General features: G+C 42.1%; 1 protein-coding gene across 3 annotated transcripts in view; it reads right to left on the reverse strand.

Moving 5' to 3' along the window:
* Positions 1-20,581, reverse strand: part of ankrd52b (ankyrin repeat domain 52b) — a 118,962-nt gene that overhangs the window by 19,201 nt on the left and 79,180 nt on the right. For all 3 annotated transcript variants that reach the window (XR_004559616.1, XM_034166855.1, XM_034166854.1), the window contains exons 19-21: positions 15,198-15,285; positions 12,122-12,239; positions 11,796-12,015 (exon numbers count right to left, since the gene is read on the reverse strand). Coding sequence is in view for 2 of the 3 variants with exons in the window: in XM_034166855.1 (XP_034022746.1) it covers positions 11,796-12,015; positions 12,122-12,239; positions 15,198-15,285 (426 nt within the window). In the remaining variant the exon portion in view is untranslated. The remainder of the gene's footprint in view (positions 1-11,795; positions 12,016-12,121; positions 12,240-15,197; positions 15,286-20,581) is intronic.

A 20,581-nucleotide genomic window follows, 5' to 3' on the forward strand; every position in this document is an offset into this window, starting at 1 on the left:
GATGTAATGAGGGCATCTCTAATAAAAAGAGCGGGAGCACAGGCCAGACTTTAGTGTAGCCTTGGTGTACAGCCTGGCCGCACTCCGCGCGTGATTAATTTGACTTTCTGTCTCACTGGTGTTTCTTGACTCTGTTTGTCTTATCAAAGGTTTTAAGAATGTTTGGAGGAGAAAATACCCAACATTGACTGGGGGCTACGTCCGGGATCTCAACAACACCGGAGGTGTCCGGCGGGGGTCGTCAAGTCCAGACGTAAATCCTTGGCCAAGGTCCGATCGATTGATCGTGTCTGCAATTGTCGACCACCGTTGGCATCGTCTGGTTGACGAGATTTTCCCGAAGAAGACAGACAGGAAGTCGAGTCAGTGAGTAAAATTTCTTTGTAAACAGTACTGAGTGAGTGGTGATCAGATCACATAAAACAGTTAAATTCCGCAAGCGATGATACAGAATCGTCTGTTAATGAAACACAGTTAAACTCTGTAAGGAGGGTGCGGACTCCTCTGTTTATATACGCGTACCGGTAGGGGATAAAAGTGATCACATAAAACAGTTAAACTCCGTAAGCGATGGCGTGGAATCGTCTGTTAATGCAAAGCAGTTAAAATCCGCGAGGAGGGCGGACTCCTCTACGGTTGCGAGGGACGCCCGTAGTTAAATTCCGGAAGGAGGATACGGACTCCTCTGTTTTAATACGTAAAGGAAATCCCGGGTAGAAATACGTGCACTGTAAAAAAGCAGTTAAATTCGGCAGGGACGGCGGAGTCCCCTAATGCAGGACATTAGTTAAATTTCACGGGAGGGCGAGCTCCCCTGGCATAAGAATACGCGTACGATTATTAAAAGTGTTTCTATGTGTAAATAGTGTTTTGTGTAAGTGTAAATAACTGTGTGAAAGTGTAATACTTTGGACAACGTTAGTGACAACCGTGTGTGGATGCGAAGGCAAGTGATTCCGCTTCCTACGGGGAGGTGAAAGGAATCAACCACACGACGGCAAATTAATTGTCACGTCCAAAGAAAGTGTGAAAACTTCAGATTTAGAACACCCTAGGTGTGCCCCCGTCTGAAGTCCAAATTATAACAAGGGATAATAAAAATGGGGGGTAAGACGTCTAAAAATAAGGAAAATTTATCAACTGACGACTGGAAATTTATGGAAGCAAAAAATCCAAAAGCAACAAAGAAATTGGAGACCTGGATAAATAAACATGACTTTGACGGACGACTGAACCTGATCAGCATACAGAAGCTAAAGAAGGAGTTAGAACAGAAACATAAAGGTGATGAGAAAAAGATGCAGAAAGTAGGGGCAGATTTAGTGGCATTTTGGGAGGAGGAAGCAGAGAACAGACAGAAGGGAGCAGAGAAGCGACGATTAGAGAAAGCAAGGAAAAAGAAAGCTGTAGGTAAGGCAGAAGAAGATGTGATAATTCAGCACAGAGAACCAGAACAGCCTCAACAACCACCGCCGGCTGGATCGTCGGTGACAACAACACCTTTATCTCCTCTACCAGAGGATGACGATGTACCGCCACCACAGTATGATTTGGCAGTAAAACCTAAGGTAAAAAGTGAAAAACCAGAAAAACCAGAAACACGCAGTCAAGTGAAAGTGCCCATAGCCCCTCCCATGGTGGAACACAGTGACCAGGGAGGTGCCTATCCTATGATAGAAGTACCAAATCCTCGTGCAGGAACAGCAGGACAGCGATCAACCATGCTCGTATATCGAACATGGAATGCTGATGATATCAAAGCAGCAGTCGACATGATACCATCGCCACATGTCGATATTGAGGGATTTATGCAGGATATAGAAAACATTAGAAATTCTTACCACCTTAGTGGACCTGAAGTCCAACAGGTGTGGATGAAAGCATGTGGCCCTAAATGGAGTCAGATACGCGGAGACTGGAATCCTGCAGACCAGGATGGCGTACCGTTGCCACATGATGATCTAGTCTTGAAAACAAGAGTGGAAGCTATGATTACACGAGCAAAAGGTGTGTTAGGACCAAAAATAAATTACACTGAAATTACCAGGACAACACAGAAAGAAGGAGAACCATGGACAGAGTTTAGATGCAGATTTGAGAGTGTATTTAGGGTCCATAGTGGCATATTGCCAGGAACACCAGTGTATGAACAACAGTTGAAAAACGCTCTGATCCAACATTCCAATAAGGATATAAAAGCTTGGATACAGAAACATTGGATTGGATTGCCTACAGGCACATTGGAAGAAACACATACACACTGCTGTCATGCAGAAGGAGTCTTAAAGCAGAAAAAGACAGGAAACAGCAACAAAGGAGTGTATGTAGCACACGGAGATGATGAAATATATTACCAACAGGGTAACTTAAGACAGCAGAAGCAGTGCAAACGCCCCCAAAAGCCATGGCAAAACAGACAAGGTGGACAGCCACAACGTCAAGGACCATGGCAACCACAACAGCAGCACAGACAGGGAGGGCCACCACGTGGTCCCCTGATTTGTTGGAACTGTGGGAGAGAGGGACATATGTATAGAAATTGTCCGAATCCACCTACTGAGGGAGCAGCAGGAGGAATTCCACAACGGAATAATCCTCCGCAGCCACAGTATCCACAATGACTAGAATCCATAATCCATGATTCCACATCAGATAGGCAGTCTGATTGTGATATGGATCTGTGTGCCTTACTGGGAAATCCGGTACCAAAACCAGAAGTGACTTTGTTGGTAAATGGACGACCAGTGACATTCCTTTGTGATACAGGAGCATGTAGAACCACATGTAATGACAACATACCTGTCCATCAATTAAGCAACGAAATCTTTAGGGTTCGCTCTGCAAATGGACAAACATCAGATGTCCCTATCACTAAACCCATAACGTTGACAGATCCATTTGGCCTGACATGTACTATGTCAGTGTTGAACATGCCACAATGTCCAGTTAACCTTTTAGGACGAGACGGATTGACTGCATTGGGCTTGTCCATAATTGTGGAACAAGGGAAATTAGTTGTTGAACGCACAGGAGGCGTTAACATGGTAAGAGAAGAAAGCGATGACCCCACATTCCACTATTACTATACATTTGACATTTCAGAAGAAGATGCTGCAGGATGGGGTAAAGATGTCGTCTTGCAAGCGACAGCCCTACTAAAAAATCCTGAACAAAAGATGTCACCACCTGACCTGCATGTCACAATGTGGCATAAAGATCCTCCAGGTCCGGATGGTGACTATGAAAACAAATTGAAAAACGTTTCACCTGTGAAGCTGACAATGACCGATTTGATTCATGATGGCAACTCAACAGCTGTCATAACAGTGACAGGTGCCACTGAAGACATTTTAAAATTGAGATTTACAGGTATGCCATTACATGTGTCACTTTGTAAGCCATATTTGACGGAATGGCAAGAATTGGGACTGACAGTCATAACAGCTTTGTCAGCCACTGATTGGAGCAGAGTTGGACCACGAACGGAGTTCAGTCCATCAACTAAATTGTATAAAGTGCCAGTTAATGTCTCATTGGTGCTGACAGCTGGAACACACATTGATGTGTCCACTTCACAATCCTGAGTGTTTCAGTTGAGTCCTGAAGAGGATGATCTTCTCTCTTCTGTACCATCAGGATTGTGGACAACAGGTCCTTCAGACGTAGGACTGATAAAAAATGCACAACCTGTAGTTATAAGACCAAAAACAGAATACAGACCATGTGTAAGACAGTATCCATTGAAACCTGATGCAATTGAAGGAATCAGGCCAGTAGTAGAGAATTTATTAACAGCAGGAGTAATAGTGCCATGTCCAGATTCACCATGTAACACACCCATATTTCCCGTAAAAAAGGCTCCGCCCTCAGTAGGGTGGAGAATGATTCAAGATCTGCAGGCAGTAAATGCTGCTGTGATTAAAAGAGCACCATGTGTCCCAGATCCACACACCTTGTTAAATTCGCTGAGACCAAATTCTAATAGTTTCTCAGTAATTGACATAAGTAATGCATTTTTCTCTGTGCCAGTACACCCAGATAGTCAATTCTGGTTTGCTTTTACCTTTAAAGGACAACGATATACATTCACCAGATTACCGCAGGGTTACGCAGAGAGTCCAACTATTTATTCTCAAGTCATGTCAGCATGTTTAGCCAATTTCGTTCCACCGGCAGATGTTGTGTAGGGATAAAGTAAAATATTTAGGACATGAATTATCAGCCACAGGGCGTACTATCCTGTCTGACAGGAAGGAAGCAATTTTGCACGCTCCAAAACCACAAACCAAAAAGCAGATGATGTCATTTCTTGGACTGACTAATTACTGCAGGGCATGGATTCCCTGGTATGCAGAATTGACTAGTCCACTTTCTGATTTGATGTACAAGGATGATATTTCAATGTCAACCGTGTTGGAATGGAACAAAGAAGCTGAGGAAGCTTTTGTAAAAGTAAAACAAACATTAGTGTCATCCACAGTTTTGGCACTACCAGATTATAGTAAACCATTCATTCAAACAGTTGATTGTAAGAATAAGTTCATGACTAGTGTTTTGGTTCAAGTATATGGCTCAAAATTGAGGCCAGTTGCCTACTACTCATCTAAATTGGATGCAGTAGCAAGTGCTTTACCACCATGCGTACAGGCTGTTATTGCAGCCTCTATGGCTGTTCAAAGTAGCAGTAATGTTGTTCTATTCCATCAGTTGACACTGAAAGTTCCACATGCAGTTTCTGCACTTCTGTTGCAGACAAACATGAGCCTTTTGTCCCCAGCAAGACATCTTTCGTGTATGTCCTTGCTATTATCACAACCACATCTTACGGTAGAGCGCTGTACAACATTGAATCCATCCACATTGATACCTTTACCTGAGGATGGTGAGCCGCACAATTGTCTTGATGTAGCTACGGTCTGTACGAAAGCACGCCCAGACCTCCAGGACACACCCATCCCAAACAGTACAATTGTGTATGTGGATGGTTCTTCCACTAAAAACGCTTACGGACAAACACAATCTGGATATGCTGTTGTCACAAATTCAGAAGTATTGGATTCTGCTTCATTGCCATCGTCATTTTCAGCACAAGCAGCTGAATTAGTTGCTTTAACTGCAGCTTGCTATCTGTTTAAAGGTACGGCTGTAACAATTTATACAGACAGCCAGTACGCTTTCAGCACAGTGCATGTGTTTGCAAAACTGTGGGAAGAGCGTGGAATGGTGACATCATCTGGAAAGCCAGTGACTCATGCCACACTCCTAACTGCACTACTGAAGGCTGTGAAATTGCCTAAACAAATTGCTATATGCAAATGTGCGGCTCACACCAAAGGCTCTGACAGTATTTCAAAAGGAAATGATTTTGCTGACAGAGCAGCAAAAGAGGCAGCAGCAGCTTCTTCTATTTTTGTTGTACAGGACACTACTCCAGATTTGCATTTAGGTCATACACTGCTTGCTGACATGCAACAGCAGGCAACTGACAGAGAAAAACAAATGTGGATAGCTAAAGGGGCTACGTATGCAAATGATTTGTACGTATGACCACAAAAGAAACCCATATTGCCAAAAAATATGTTTAAATGGGCAGCTATTATGAGCCATGGCGTGACGCATGTCTCATCAGGGGGTATGATATCGCAATTGCAATCTATTTTTTGTCTTTATGGGTTCGATGCATATGCAAAACAGCATTGTAGAGCATGCATGATGTAAAACACAACTCACAAGGCAATTTGAGACCCCAAAGAGGCAAATTTCCAACACCACAATATCCCTTTCAAGTGATTCATATGGATTATATACAGCTGAGTAAACATGAAGGGAAGGAATTTTGTTTAGTCATAATTGATGCCTTCTCAAAATGGGTAGAATTGTTCCCTACAAAACATGCAGATGCACTTACAGTGGCTAAGGCATTGTGCAAAGACATCATTCCACGATTTGGAATACCAGAAACAGTCTATTCAGATAATGGAGCGCATTTTGTTAATACAATAGTGCAATACGTAGGAGAAGCGCTACAGGTCAATCTCAAAAATCATTGTGCTTATCATCCACAAAGCGCCGGATTAGTGGAAAGGATGGATGGAACAGTAAAAAACAGACTTAGAAAGACAATGGAGGAAACAGGCAGACCATGGACACATTGTGTAGATTTGGTAAAAATGTATATAAACATAACTAGTACCATGGGGTTGACACTGTATGAAACATTGTTTGGCAGAAAATATCGATTGCCATATTATGGGCAAATTTGGGATGTACCTGAGGAAGCCAATTTGGCGGATTACATGAGAAAAATGTTAGAAGGACAACGAGGGAGAGTTCCAAACACTGATGATCCCATTTCTCCACAGGAGGACCCTAAAGTGGTACCTGGAGACTGGGTGTTGATAAGAAGCATCAAGAGAAAACACTGGCATTCACCTAAATGGGAAGGGCCCCATCAAGTACTACTCACAACACCCACAGCCTTGAAAATTGGGGAAAGAAGTACATGGATTAATTTGACTCACTGTAAGAAAGTCATTTCTGCAGACACAGACAAACAGTAAGAACAGTAGGACAAGACTAGTAATAGTGTGTGAGCTTGGTGTTAAGATCCAGGTTAGACACGAAAGCTAGCAGAAGACATTAAGAAGCCACTGTTCTGAACATAGGTGTGCTGTAGTGTGCAGAAATGGCGAAAGAAAAAAAACAAAAGAACGAGGGTTTCTGGACCCCATGGACAGTCCTTGTTATGCTACTTTTCTTTTTCGGATTGGGCTTATTATTAAAAGCCATAAGCACGGGACATGATAATAAGGATCACCTCCGCAGATTGCAGAGACCAAAAAGAAGTAACGAAGACCCCAGTCCGATAATAAATGCCACAGTACATAGCTGTGATAGGAACAATGCGTACCGATTTGGTATACAAGCCTGCATTCCTAGAAAAGCTTCTGTGGTCATCTCTGTACCATATAGTGCTCTTACCCATGGAATATGGGATGGTGGGGATGGTGACAGAGGGACTAATTACGGAAATAGTTTCTCATGGTATATGACCAATGATCAACAAGATAAGAGATGGGAAACGTTGGTAGCCGATGAATGGAGTAGATGGACACCAAGATGGGCACAAACCGAGTGGGCTAAGTACCAGAGTCAAATTCTCAAAATGTATCAAACAGATGATAAGCTGTCTATAGTGGTGAATACCACAGAAAAAGGAACCATATTCCCACCTGATATAGAGGGAGACTGTTGGTTGTTCCTCCTTTGGGTATACAAACAAGGAAAAGATCCGTATTTCCATTTTTTCCTCTGTGAAACAGATAGAGTACAGCAACCAATATTGACCGAATTAAGTACGTCAAAGGGGGTGCCCATACAAGCAAAGGGGGTGCCCATACAAGCAAAGGGGATGTCCGTACAAGGCACAAAAGACATGAAGGCAGATGACTGGTTCCTAGTAACTACAGGAATTAGTGGACAAAATAACAATTGGCTTTTAATGGCAGAACAAGCAGGACTAGCAGCAAAGAAGGACTGTGTTGTATGTATGGGACCCAGACCTATATTACAGGTAATACCGGCAGCATTACCCAAAGACTGTCTGCTGACGGTTATGACACAGACATACATTGCAGCAAACAACAAATGTTCTAAGTGGGACAAGATCTATCCATTGACCAAATTGACTAAGATCAAACCTTTATTTTCAAGCAAAGTTGGGCATGCTAACCATACATGTGTACACTTGACAGGGACAAGTAAGACTTTGGGTAGCTTAAGCCACACTGCCTGGTGTAAGAATGTGGTCCATAGTACTCCCACATTCAAACCTGTCGGTAGGAGTGATGTATGGTGGTGGTGTGGTGATAACAGAATCTTTGACAGACTGCCACGAAATGTGTCAGGTTATTGTGCATTAATATCATTATTGTTACCAGTTAAAGCCATACCCATGACCCCTGAAGACGTTACGACATATGCAGCCTCTCTTATTCCTGAAGATTGGCAGAAAGGCATAGCCAGACATAGAGTAAAAAGAGAGTGGAAAGGAGTAGGAAATCCAACATATATTGACGCAATAGGAGTCCCCAGAGGAGTGCCTGACGAGTATAAACTGGTTGATCAAATAGCAGCTGGATTCGAATCTTCCATCTGTTGGTGGTGTTCAATTAATAAAAACGTGGACAGAATAAACTACACCCACTACAATGTACAGAAATTAGGAAATTGGACTGAGGAAGGATTTAAGGCTGTCCATTCACAGTTAGAAGCCACGTCCCTTATGGCCTTCCAGAATCGTATTGCTCTGGATATGTTGTTGGCGGAGAAAGGAGGTGTTTGTGCCATGTTCGGAGAACAATGCTGCACATTCATTCCCAACAACACGGCTGCAGACGGCAGTCTCACTCAAGCCATTGACGGGCTGAGAACGTTGAACAGGAAGATGAAAGAGCACAGTGGAGTAAACACCGAAGGCTGGGATTGGTGGCTGGAAGGGATGGGAAGATGGAGGTCTTTGATTTCTTCACTATTAGTGTCTATAGCAGTATTTGCTGCAATTCTAACATTGTGTGGATGTTGTTGTATTCCATGTCTCAGAGGCCTTGTAAATAGAATGATAACCACAGCAATAAGTCCAGGACCAGGAGGGGGACCAGCATCATATCCACTCCTGGGGCAAGACGACACCGAGGAGGACGATGACTCCCATGACCTGTACCCAGACCAATGGAAGTATGATGACCCAGACACCGATGATGGTGACAATGATGACATCACCTCTGGGGTGTAAGCCTATAGAACATACCATGATGAACCTCTTAGTGAAAATCTCAAAAAGAAGTGCTAAGCTAGGTGATAACTACTACTGTATGTTTAACAGGTGATAAACAGGAGGGGAATGTTAAAGATTTTATATATATGTTATCACTGTTAAACATTTGTACCTTTTGTCTTCTTTCTGATGAGAACGGTGTTGTGCTGTTTGCACCTGACCCCGAGAATGTACGTGTTATTCAACCTTGTTTTAGCATGCTGGGGTCAATCTGAACTGGGAATGAGGAGCTGGATGTACTTATTATTATTATTATACAACTTGTTTTTGTAGCCACTAACGACTGGGAGTGAAGCATGACGGGGTCAGTCATGAACTGGGAGTAATAGACCTGAAGGTTGTTTTGACTGTTGTGATATGATGCTTAGCGTGAAGACCAGGACACTCCAGGCAGATGCACAACAGCTGATAACTGCAACAGACGAACGAGATGTGCTGACCTCCGACGATAAGAGTAAAAGAAAGAAACTGTTTTTCCTTACAGCTGCGCTTATTGACGTATGTGTTTATGTTACGGGAAGAAACTTGTCTCGCGTTGTCCCCCCCCCCCCCTTAGGCCAAGTTTTATGATGTAATGAGGGCATCTCTAATAAAAAGAGCGGGAGCACAGGCCAGACTTTAGTGTAGCCTTGGTGTACAGCCTGGCCGCACTCCGCGCGTGATTAATTTGACTTTCTGTCTCACTGGTGTTTCTTGACTCTGTTTGTCTTATCAAAGGTTTTAAGAATGTTTGGAGGAGAAAATACCCAACAGTCTAAGGCACACCTGTGCACTAATCATGGTGTCTAATCAGCATCTTGATATGGCACACCTGTGAGGTGGGATGGATTATCTCAGCAAAGGAGAAGTGCTCACTATCACAGATTTAGACTGGTTTGTGCACAGTATTTGAGGGAAATGGTGATATTGTGTATGTGGAAAAAGTTTTAGATCGTTGAGTTAATCTCATACAAAATGGGAGCAAAACCAAAAGTGTTGCGTTTATATTTTTGTTGAGTATAAATGCTTATTTCTGTTGATTTTGTTGTACATTCCTAAGATAATGTCTTCAAATGTGTCAATATTTGTCCCAGGAGCTCTGTAAATGCAACTAACAACTATGTTTTTGGAGTTTATAGATGTAATTTCTATGGTAACACATTCCATGATGTTGTCCACTGTAAATGACATGTTTTTAATGAGTTTACAGTTATAATCTGACCTTACAAACAATGCAACGCCTCCGCCCCTTCTCGTCTGCCTATTAACCAGGAACAATTCATAACCATCAAGATATACCAGATCTTTATTATCCTCATTTAACCATGTTTCTGAAATTGCAATAACTGAAAAACGTTTTTTGGATGTTTTCAAACAATCATTAATAGTGGACAGATTACGAGAAAGACTTCTGCTGTTGAAATGTATAATTGAAAAATCTTCATCATTGATTTTATAATTTTTGAATTGTTCTTCTGTAAAATATTTGCACTGTCTCACAATATTCTCACTGAAAAAGGTATCAGGATCATTTTCAGATTCGAAGGGGTGGTTAGCAGAGTTATTATAATTAAATGTATCTAGACAGAGCTCCTGGGCAGAAATAAACGGATCATTATCCTTAGTCATTATGTCTCTCTTGTCTCCGGGTGTAGATGATGTGGATGAGTGGGTTGCTCCAGTCTGCATCATGGTGCTGTGATGTGTTTGAGTCCTCATACCTATTGTTCATATTTGTCCAGCTCCTCGATGTTCCTTATTGCCATAACCTTTGCTTGTTCAGGTGATTCGTTCAGTTTGATGAATATTTTACAGTTTGAAGTCCATGTGTGCTGGATTTTTCCCTGTTTCTTTAAGAAGCGTGCTTTCCTGGCGATGTCGGCATTCCGTTTGGTGAGATGTTCATTGATGAATACGTTTGTCCCTTTCAGTTTTCTTCCTTGTTTTAACAGTGCTGTTTTGTGTTTTCTGTTGATGAATCTCATGATGACGGTTCGTTTATCACCGTCATTTCTCCGGGGCAGAGGGTGGCACGCTTCAATGTTATTTAAATCCATTTCTATACCTTTAGATAGGAGGAAATCAGCAACCTGTTTTTCCACAGAGCTGACCTCCTGTTCACTGGGCTCCCCTCTGCTCTCATCTGTTACCGCCCGTGCGTAGGACCGTGGTTTGATGTGAAGACCTGTGATGATGACGTCGTTAATTCTGGTGTACTGCTCCAATTCAGCCACTCTATTTTCCAGCTGCACCAGACGCCGGTCTTTCTCGGCGTTCTGGAGCCGTAATGCCTTCACCTCCTCCACCAGATCCATGATTGATTTCTGTTGCTGCTTCACAACAGAAATCTCCTCTGATAGAAAGTCCAGAGATTTTTTAATATCGTCACCTTCCTCCGCCGTCAGAACCTTCTTAGGCCCCATGGTCGGCTTATGAGCAGCTTGACGATCGCCGATGTTAACAGCCTGCGTTGTTTGTCACCGGGATGGATCTGCACTGCGCTGGTGCCGCGCGGCCTCGGTGTTTCCGCGCTGATGGATCCGCGGTGGCTGCACGAGGCCTCGGGGAAGCGACACTTGTGACGTGCGGCTTTAATAACGCAGCGCGCGGCCTCAGTGAATTCACCATGTTGGGCGGGCCTCGGACGTTGTTGCTGTCCAGTCGCGGGGGTAAGTTGCCGGTTGAGGTGGTATTCCCACTGTCCGGGTTGGCAAACACCGGCGTGGCAGATGGCAACTACAAACACCACCTCTGAAAACTCAGGTACAAACTTTTTGCAGCTCGCTCTGACGACACGCAGCTCTCTGACGAATGATGACGCAGCTCTCAACTGCGTCATCAATATCCGATGATACTGATCATTAAAAACCTTTAAAAGTGCAGACTCAGTGCTGTGAAATGCTTTGTACCCTGATTGAAATGGATCCAATGTGCTGTTTCTATCTAGAAAAGGCTGCAACTGAGTTCATTCAAGTCTCACCATGGTAGGCAGCCCAGTGTGTGGGTGTGTATCCCCTATAGTCCAGCATGGAGTCCAGAGGGTCAGCTTTCATAGCAACCTTTAGCAAAGTGTGGAGCAGCTCTGTGTGGCCACAGGATGCTGCCAGATGCAGTGCGGTCCTACCCTGAGAGTCTCTACACAGAGCAGAGGCGCCATGTTCCAGTAGTGCATTTAAACAGTCCTCACTGCCCAGCATGGCCTGCAGGACAAGGACAGAAGACACAAGCAGATCAACATCTTTACAAAGTCAGGAGGTGATAAATAAAAACAGGATACACAAACAAAGAAATTAATAAACTACATACAGCTCTGTGTAACGCAGTGCAGCCTTTTTTATCGGCAGCATCAGCCTCAGCTCCTTTTTCCAACAGGATGTGGACACAGTCTACATGACTGCCTCGAGCTGCCAGCATGAGAGCTGTCCTGCATACAAACAAAACAAGATATAAACAGACTGCTACAGCCTTCCACTGGATGTGAGTGAGCACTGTGAAGGGGATGAGCTAAAGTAATCTGAGGTCCAGTCCATGGAATAGACAACACTGTTAGAGCACAAGCACATCAAGCATTATGTCTCTTCTGCATGGGTACTGCCACATGGTTCAAATTACAGGGAATACCGGGGGTGGGGCAATGTTAGGGTTAAGTGGTATGCAGTGGTGGGCACACTTCCGATAATCCGATAACAGATAATTATCGAAGATAGTGTTTTCATTATCGGATTATCTTTTTAGATAACTTTAAAAACCATTGTCGGATCAATTATCTTCCGATTAATTTTTGTCCGATAACTTGTCTGATAAAGTTGAACAGCGACAAGCATTTTTAAAATTTAAAATCAGTTCAGCACCCACCTGTTAAAAAGTTTTGTAACAGATGCACAGTTATAACCTCTGCAAACAGAAGAGAACTGCTTGTATGAAAAGCATTTCAATCCTCTGCAGACAAAGGAGAAACAGCCCAAAAAACATTTTCTTTAACACCATACCGATATGGTGGCAATATCACCTAAGTCATCCAGAGGCATGCATTTTTAACTTATGGTTCAAATTTTAACCAAACTAATTTTGGACAAGTTATTTAAAATTACTTCTGGGCATGAACGGATTAATTAGTTCCCCTTTAAGTGGGCTAGGGTTATAGTTATGATTAGAATAAGGGTTTGGGTTTAACTTTTATGAAAAAAAGGTTGGAAATATGGCTCTGCACACTTCCAGGAATCTTGCATGATTCTGTTGTAGTCCATATCCAATTGGGGAATAATTCAGGTTCAAAAACTGCATGGAACATAGCTCAATGCTCCCTGACTTGCACTGACAGCAATAAAAGGAGGCATGTATGTGTTTATTTATTAATTGCATTAATGAACCACCGCAGTATTTGTTTTCAATGTTTTTATTGTGTTTACACAGTGCCTTTGTTTGTTCCTTATTGTTGTTCATTTTAAAATGAAAAACTTAATAAAAAAATATGTTTAAAAAAAAGGAGGCATGTGTGTCACCACCTGTGGTCAAGTGACTCTGTCCTGTTTACAGAAGAATGGAAGTATGTATTATCTCATCAAAAAGTATGCTTTGTGCTACAGTCATGGCGTGTGAGAGCACTCTGGGCATCTCTGGTACCAGTTAGCTGTAAACCACCTTATCTCAGTGAGATGGCAAGGGTGATGAAACGGTTAAAGTCCAAGAACCAAGCTTTCGGTGATTTCTTGGACTCCACCATCAGCAATGTGTCTATGTCTGGAAAATGTGTGTGAAACTCTGAGGGGTTTATTTACTTCAGCAGTGACAGTTGTGTCAATGTGAGCTTAGCTTGTGATGCAGAAAGATATCTGGGAAGAGCCTGTTATTCCATACATGACTCGGCACACACATGCCTCCTTGTCCCAGTGACGAGACCAGCCCAAGGAGACACAAACATAACACCTGGTTGCAGCAGAGAGGTCAATATGTTTGAGAGATAAGAATGGACCAATGGTCTACCCCAGTGGTTGCCAGGTGGAACTCAAAACAGTTCTGTTATGTGGTGGATACAGTTGGAACTTAAAACAGTTCTGTTATGCGGTGGATACAGTAACCCATAGCAGCAATCCACTCCCCCAAACCTGACTTGACCAAGGAAGGGGAGTTTTAGTACTTGGGAGGAAAATACACTGTCGTAAGTGCTGCACAAAATTCTTTGCACACTTCATATTGTACCAGATTCTATTCCACAACATTTCATCAAATGTGGTAAAAAAAAAAGTTTTCAATTGGGCAGCGCAGTCATATAAAATATGACGCATATGACGTAATTTCTCTACTTCTGGGGACAGAAACACAGCGCTTTCTCAGAGTTATTGGGCAAATTACACACAAAGTGAAAATGCAAAGAAAAAGTGATGATGTGGTGGAAAATGGACGGACATGTGTTGCAGTTTTGTATGACCCGGAGCTCAAACGTGTCGATGCGACTGTGCAGACGAGAGAACACGGCTGCTCTGGTTAGCTGTGCAGGCTAACACTTACCGACACGACCTTCTCGTCTTCCCTTCTCCACTGGGAACCGAAAAAACTGTACTTTTGGTGACTGCTTCGGTGATTGCAGCCGAAAACAAAACAGTACACCATTTTCCCGTGTGAAGTATACAGGGTGGGCTAATAAAATGTTACCACTGTTTTAATTCGTACAATTAAAAAATGTCATCAATTATTGAACTGTGCGGAAAACAAGAAACAAAGTGGGAAACCTTTGGTATCAAATGTTAATTTGATGCTTCTGTTACAAGTCTTTAAATAAAATTTTCGAATAAGTTCTCATTTCAAACACGTGTACGATCCAGAGGTGGGACGAAGTCACCATCAAGTCACTCTCAAGTCATGAATCAGCAAGTCCCAAGTCAAGTCTCAAGTCATAATTAAAACCAATTGTTTGCAAGGTGACTTGAGACTTGACTTGGGACTTTCAGAATGATGACTTGAGAATGACTTGGCAGTGACTTTGTCCCACCACGATCAAAAAGTGGTAACATTTTATTGGCCCACCTTGTATAATGAACAACAGGAGCGGCTGTCCCCATATGTGATCAAATCCTGCGATATCACACAGGGTTCAAACAAGACTACGCTGCCCTATAAACTTGCCAGCCAGCTAATGACATACCCAATAATACTATCTACCATTAATATGTATGTAACTAAATTCAGCTGCAAAATAATGCTTTCATATTTTACTTTATTTGCTGGATTTGATTGATTCTAATTTTAAGCAATGTAAATAATTAAGCTTAAAGTTAGACATTTTTGTTATGTTGCAGTACTGTATGTAAAAGCTAAACATAACTGACATTTACCTAACTGATAAACGATGACAAATCAGAACATAAAAAATTGTGTTACTTACTGTCCCCGTGTATCTGGACTGTCAATGACGTGAGGGCTTTCCTCCATGTTGACCAGGAAAAGCAAACAGTCCATATGGCCCTCAGCAGCTGCACATTTGGGGGTGGTGGGGGGTTAACACACACACACACACACACACACACACACACACACACACACACACACACACACACACACACACACACACACACACACACACACACACACACACACACACACACACACACACACACACACACACACACACACACACACACACACTCCAGATCAGATAAGCTTTAGCCCTGGTAGAAACACCTCCAACCTAATGCTGTGTTTACACATAATGACGACAAGTCACGAATAACATGAAGTATACATTCTTGGTCGCTGATCACGAATGTGATGATTGGGCACAGAGGCATCAGGTGTCCTCAGGAACTGCTGCAACCTGTTACCACACGTTAACGATTAATGGCACGTGTTGCTGAAGAATTATCAGGAACCATTACGCATGGTCAAGAATAATGTTCCGCATTGTTGCGTGCTATTGTGCGTAACAGTGCATCCTTAAGTTCTGTCACGTTGTGAATGAGGCGAACTGTCTCCACACAAACACACCCATAATCATCCAACCGTCAGTTGCTGAACAATTCAGATCGCTCCAGTTTGTTCCTCAAAATCCACAACAGAAGAACTTTGGAGGAGGAGGAGACGGAGAGAGCCAGATGTGTGGCTTCTTGCGGCTCTCATCTCGCTCGTTTTCCCAAACATCAGGCACATGTAGCAGCAGGTGGAACACCTGCAGGAGCGCGCTGAGGAGCACTGAAACGAAACTTGTAGTCGACTTGGCATCACTGTATACTGCAGCAATGAAACTGAATGCGGTGCAGCAGGGTTTAATTGTGTGCCCGTCAGAGAAGAACGCTGTCACACTCTATTAAGGATCAACACTAATCAAGACAGATCAACACGCTCAGTTGCGACCTCCACGACATGAGGCGAAATGAGGGTGATGTGTGACATTCGTGGAAGATTTTTTTGACAGCCAAAAACATGCTCCACAAATATCACGGATATCACACTCCAACACGCACTATTAAGAAACCTATTCAGATGCGTTAAGTCACGTTAAGAATGTCAAGAATGTGCCAAGAATGACACAAATATGACATTCGTAACGCGTCTTGCCTATGTGTAAACGCAGCTGTAGGAATTTATATATATATGTGTGTGTGTGTGTGTGTGTGTACCCTTTTCAATATAATGTATTCCAAACACCATAGTAACCTTCCCAAAGTGGAAATTCAATGGATGTCGAAAAAGCATTTGACAGAGTGGAATGGGGGTACCTTTTCAGTCCTGAAGAAATTTGTTTTTGGCGATAGATTTATTTCTTGGATTCATCTCTTGTATACTTCCCGCCTAGCTTCCGTCTGTACTAATAATGTAAAATCTGACTATTTTACTCTGTCATGCAGTCACTGTGTCACGTAGGCAAGCATTCACAAAAAGTGAATGCTTGCCTATAAATGCAGCTACACAGTGTATCAGACACACCGATTTTCCTTTCCATCTGACTCATTCTGGTTTTAAGTACTTGGGAGTGAATGTAACTGGTTCACCTCAGGCTTTGCGGGCTGCAAATCTTACTCCTTTATTGTTCAATATAAGGTCAGCTAATGTTTTACCAAATTTTTATACCTTTTTCAGTGTATTCCTCTGTTCTTACCCAAAACCTTTTTTAAAATCTATCGATCAAATGATTTCCTTATTAATATGGGAAGGTAAAACTTCAAGAGTACGCAAACCATTATTATGAAAACGTTGGCTTAGGGAGGTCTATCTTTTCCTAATCTGATGTTTTATTACTGGGCAGCTAACATTCAAAAATACATTTACTTGTTAAAAGAACCTCATACAACATGATGCCAGTTCAGTCATGTTTATCTACCTCTCTCCCTGCCTGATTATTTTCATCCCTCCCTGTGTCCCTGTCTCAATACACAGATAATCCGGTTTTACTTGCATCTCTTAAAATACGGTATCAATTTCGACTTCACTTCAAATGTAATAATTACCTCTTTCCTCCTTCCTTCTTAGACACTGCATTTCATCTATGGGGTAAGAAGTGCATTAAATGTTTCTGTGATCTTTTTAAGCATAATACCTTTCTTATAGAGCTGGGCAAGTTAACACATTATTATCGCATTAATGCATTAAATAGCGCCGACAAATTTTTTTATTGAACGTTAACACAATTGTTTTTTTTATTGTAAGAGTCTGTTGCTCACAGACTTTTGTTTTGCAAATCTGTCGCTGACTACTGCTGCGCTCACAGGAACCGGTGTGACGAGTCCCTGACACCGGAAAAGAAAAGAATTGGCGGATAAACCAACCAACATGGAGAAGGGCACGGAATTTTTACATGGCCATTTTCATTTAAAACGCTTCCAGACGGCATAGTTAACAGAACCAAAGTTATTTGCAGCCACTGCAAAGCTGCATTTTCTTATCAGCAGAGTACTTTGAGTCTTAAATATCACCTAAATGCAGCACACACAGCTGATACCAACAAATTATTTAACGAAACACACTGCACTGCATTAGATGCAGCATGTGGGAGAACCATTGATAAACAAAGGCAAGAGAAGCTCGCAAATGCGACAGCAAAATGGAATGCTACAGACTGCAGGCCGATTAGTGCTGTGGAGGACGTCGGGCTGAGAGACATTCTGAGAATTGCAACAAATGATGGCACGTATGAGATTCCCTCACAATGCACCATAAAGAAGAGGACTGCAAAAGCCACAACTTTACAATGTGCACCCGCTACTGTTCTCACTGGGGATGAATGGACATCACTGGGTAACCACAATTTATTTTTATTTAACTGCAACTGCATAAACAAAACACTGTTGTTAAGTGCTTGCAGAACAAACGTTATGGCACTTTCGCTCATATGGCAGAACATTTAAAATAAAATTGTGCTGTACACTACTTGAGTTCATTTTTGGATTTTTCATATAACAATGCGATTAATCGCAATTAATCATGGAAATGATGCAATTAATCGTGATTAAAATTTTTAATCATTGCCCAGCTCTACTTTCTTAATTTTACTATGTCTTCCTTATATGGCTTGCCCTCATCTCATTTATTTAATTTTTTTCAAATTACATATTGTGCATCTACTATTTTTCCAGAGTTCCCCACTCAGCCCCCTAAACATCCTTGGCAGGACCTCTTTGAACTTGTGCCCCATAAGAAAGCTCTTATATCACGGATATGTAATCTTGTTCTTTCAATGGACAATCATTCAGTCAATAAAATTATTTATAACTGGCAACAAGGTTTCTGGGATAAGGCTGTAGACAGAATTTGTACGTTATTATCTTGTACAAAGCTTTCCCTAATTCAATTTAAAGTACTACACAGGTTGCATTTATCAAAGTCCAAATTATCCAAAGTTTATCCCAATGGTCCTGATCTGTGTGATAGATATAACTCCTCTCCCTGTGATTTAAGTCTCATGATTTTCTTTGCCCCAAACTTTAACCATATTGGATTTCTTTTTTTGATGTTATCTCGTACGTTCTTGGAGTCAGGCTGGAGCATTGTCAGCTGATTGCTATTTTTGGAGTTCCTGGAGTCCCCACTGTGTTCTTTATTAACTTGCAGGTGGATGTAATTGCCTTTACGTCACTGATAGCATGACTCAGAATATTATATATATTATATATTATATATTATCTGGAAACCTTTGCGTCCCTCATCCATTTATTTATGGCTGAAAGATCTCATGGATGTCACAGATGCATTGTGTGTGTGTTTTTTTTTAATCATTATTGTTTCGTGGGGCCTGTGGTTGGTATGTTGGGATTGGATGTTCATGAATGATCCGAGGTACAGCACATTTGTTTTCTCTTTAGTTGTCCTTGTACCTTTGAAGATGTTTTTGATGTGTTTTGTTTCTGACTGGAAAAAAAAAAAAAAATTTCTTTTTTAAATGTGTCTTAAATACAATATACCATTCCAAGCCTAACCTGAGTGACCCTGTAGTTGTCTGAATATGACACCTGTTTGACTAGGTAACATGGTCCTATTTCTTTGCTATGATAGTCAAATTAATCTCCCTAGATTAAAGTTTTGTACACAACACTCAGGGCTGAAATGGAACAAACATAAACAGATATCCCAACCCAGTCTCACGATTTTTTTAGTGCTCCCGTCATGAAATGATTCACATTTTTGTGATTTTTTTTTTTTTTAATGGAGTGTCTATAGGGACGGTACCGACCCAATAGGAACGGTAATTATTGATACAGTACCGTATCAATACCACTTCCGTGAAAGGCTACAGGAATATTTGCGCATGCGCAGTCATGTTACCGCCTTGTTTAGAAGTGAAGGCAAAGTCTGGCACATTAAGTGAATTGGAAGCTGCGATCGGGGCATATCAGGAGAAAAATCATGTGCAACTATACAAGCGTAACACTAGAAGCATACAGGTGTATGCACAGAGAGTGCCAGGGCAAAACCTACTGGAAACAACCAAGATGGAGCTCAAATATGCAGAAATGGACCTTATTAGTAGTTAATAAATTTGTTTTGTAAACTCCCTTTATTCTGGCCTGTTGAAAACTGTTTTCGCTCCAAGTTGCCCACTTTAAGTTGCTTCTTAGCTTAGCTCACAGCTAGTTAGCCTGCCTTCCGCCGACGTCGTGCTGCACTTCACCCACTCTCTCTCTCCCTCCAGCCGGAGAGCTGCAGCCATAGTCCGCTACTTAAAGATACAACATATTTTCCCTTACCTTCAGAGCGTGAATAAAAGGTACAGCAAGAGGATTTCCGTGTCAATATGGGTAATAATGTGCTCTTCCATACCTGTCCATAAGTGAGCAACATCGGATGATTGCATTATGTCATTTGGCTTCATACAAGCCAATTGCATGATCGGTAGGTATGGTATTATTGGTATGGGTATGGAAATCATTTTCCGGACCAATAATAAATCCACTAGAGTCACGGAAATGTTCCCGTGTCAATAGCAGAGCACCTACTTGACCAGTACTGGACCCACAGACGCAGCCTTTTTTTTAAACTCACTATTACTAACCCTACTAATACCCCCAACCCTAACCTTAACCATAACCATATCAATTGCAAAAAAAACAGTGACGAGACTCAGCCCATCAAAACTGAAGACTCTTTTCCCCAGACTACACCTCAATATCCTGTCCATGAATATCACAAACAGGATTGGTGAAAATGCGCAACACTGGTGGAGGCCAACCTCCACTGGAAAGGAGTCTGACTTACTGCCGAGCACCCGAACACAGCTCTCGCTTTGTGAGTACAGAGATCAGATGGCTCTGAGAAGGGACCTCCTCACTCCATACTCCT

Source organism: Thalassophryne amazonica, chromosome 3 (assembly GCF_902500255.1).
Source record: "Thalassophryne amazonica chromosome 3, fThaAma1.1, whole genome shotgun sequence".
Classification (NCBI taxonomy): Eukaryota; Metazoa; Chordata; class Actinopteri; order Batrachoidiformes; family Batrachoididae; genus Thalassophryne; species Thalassophryne amazonica.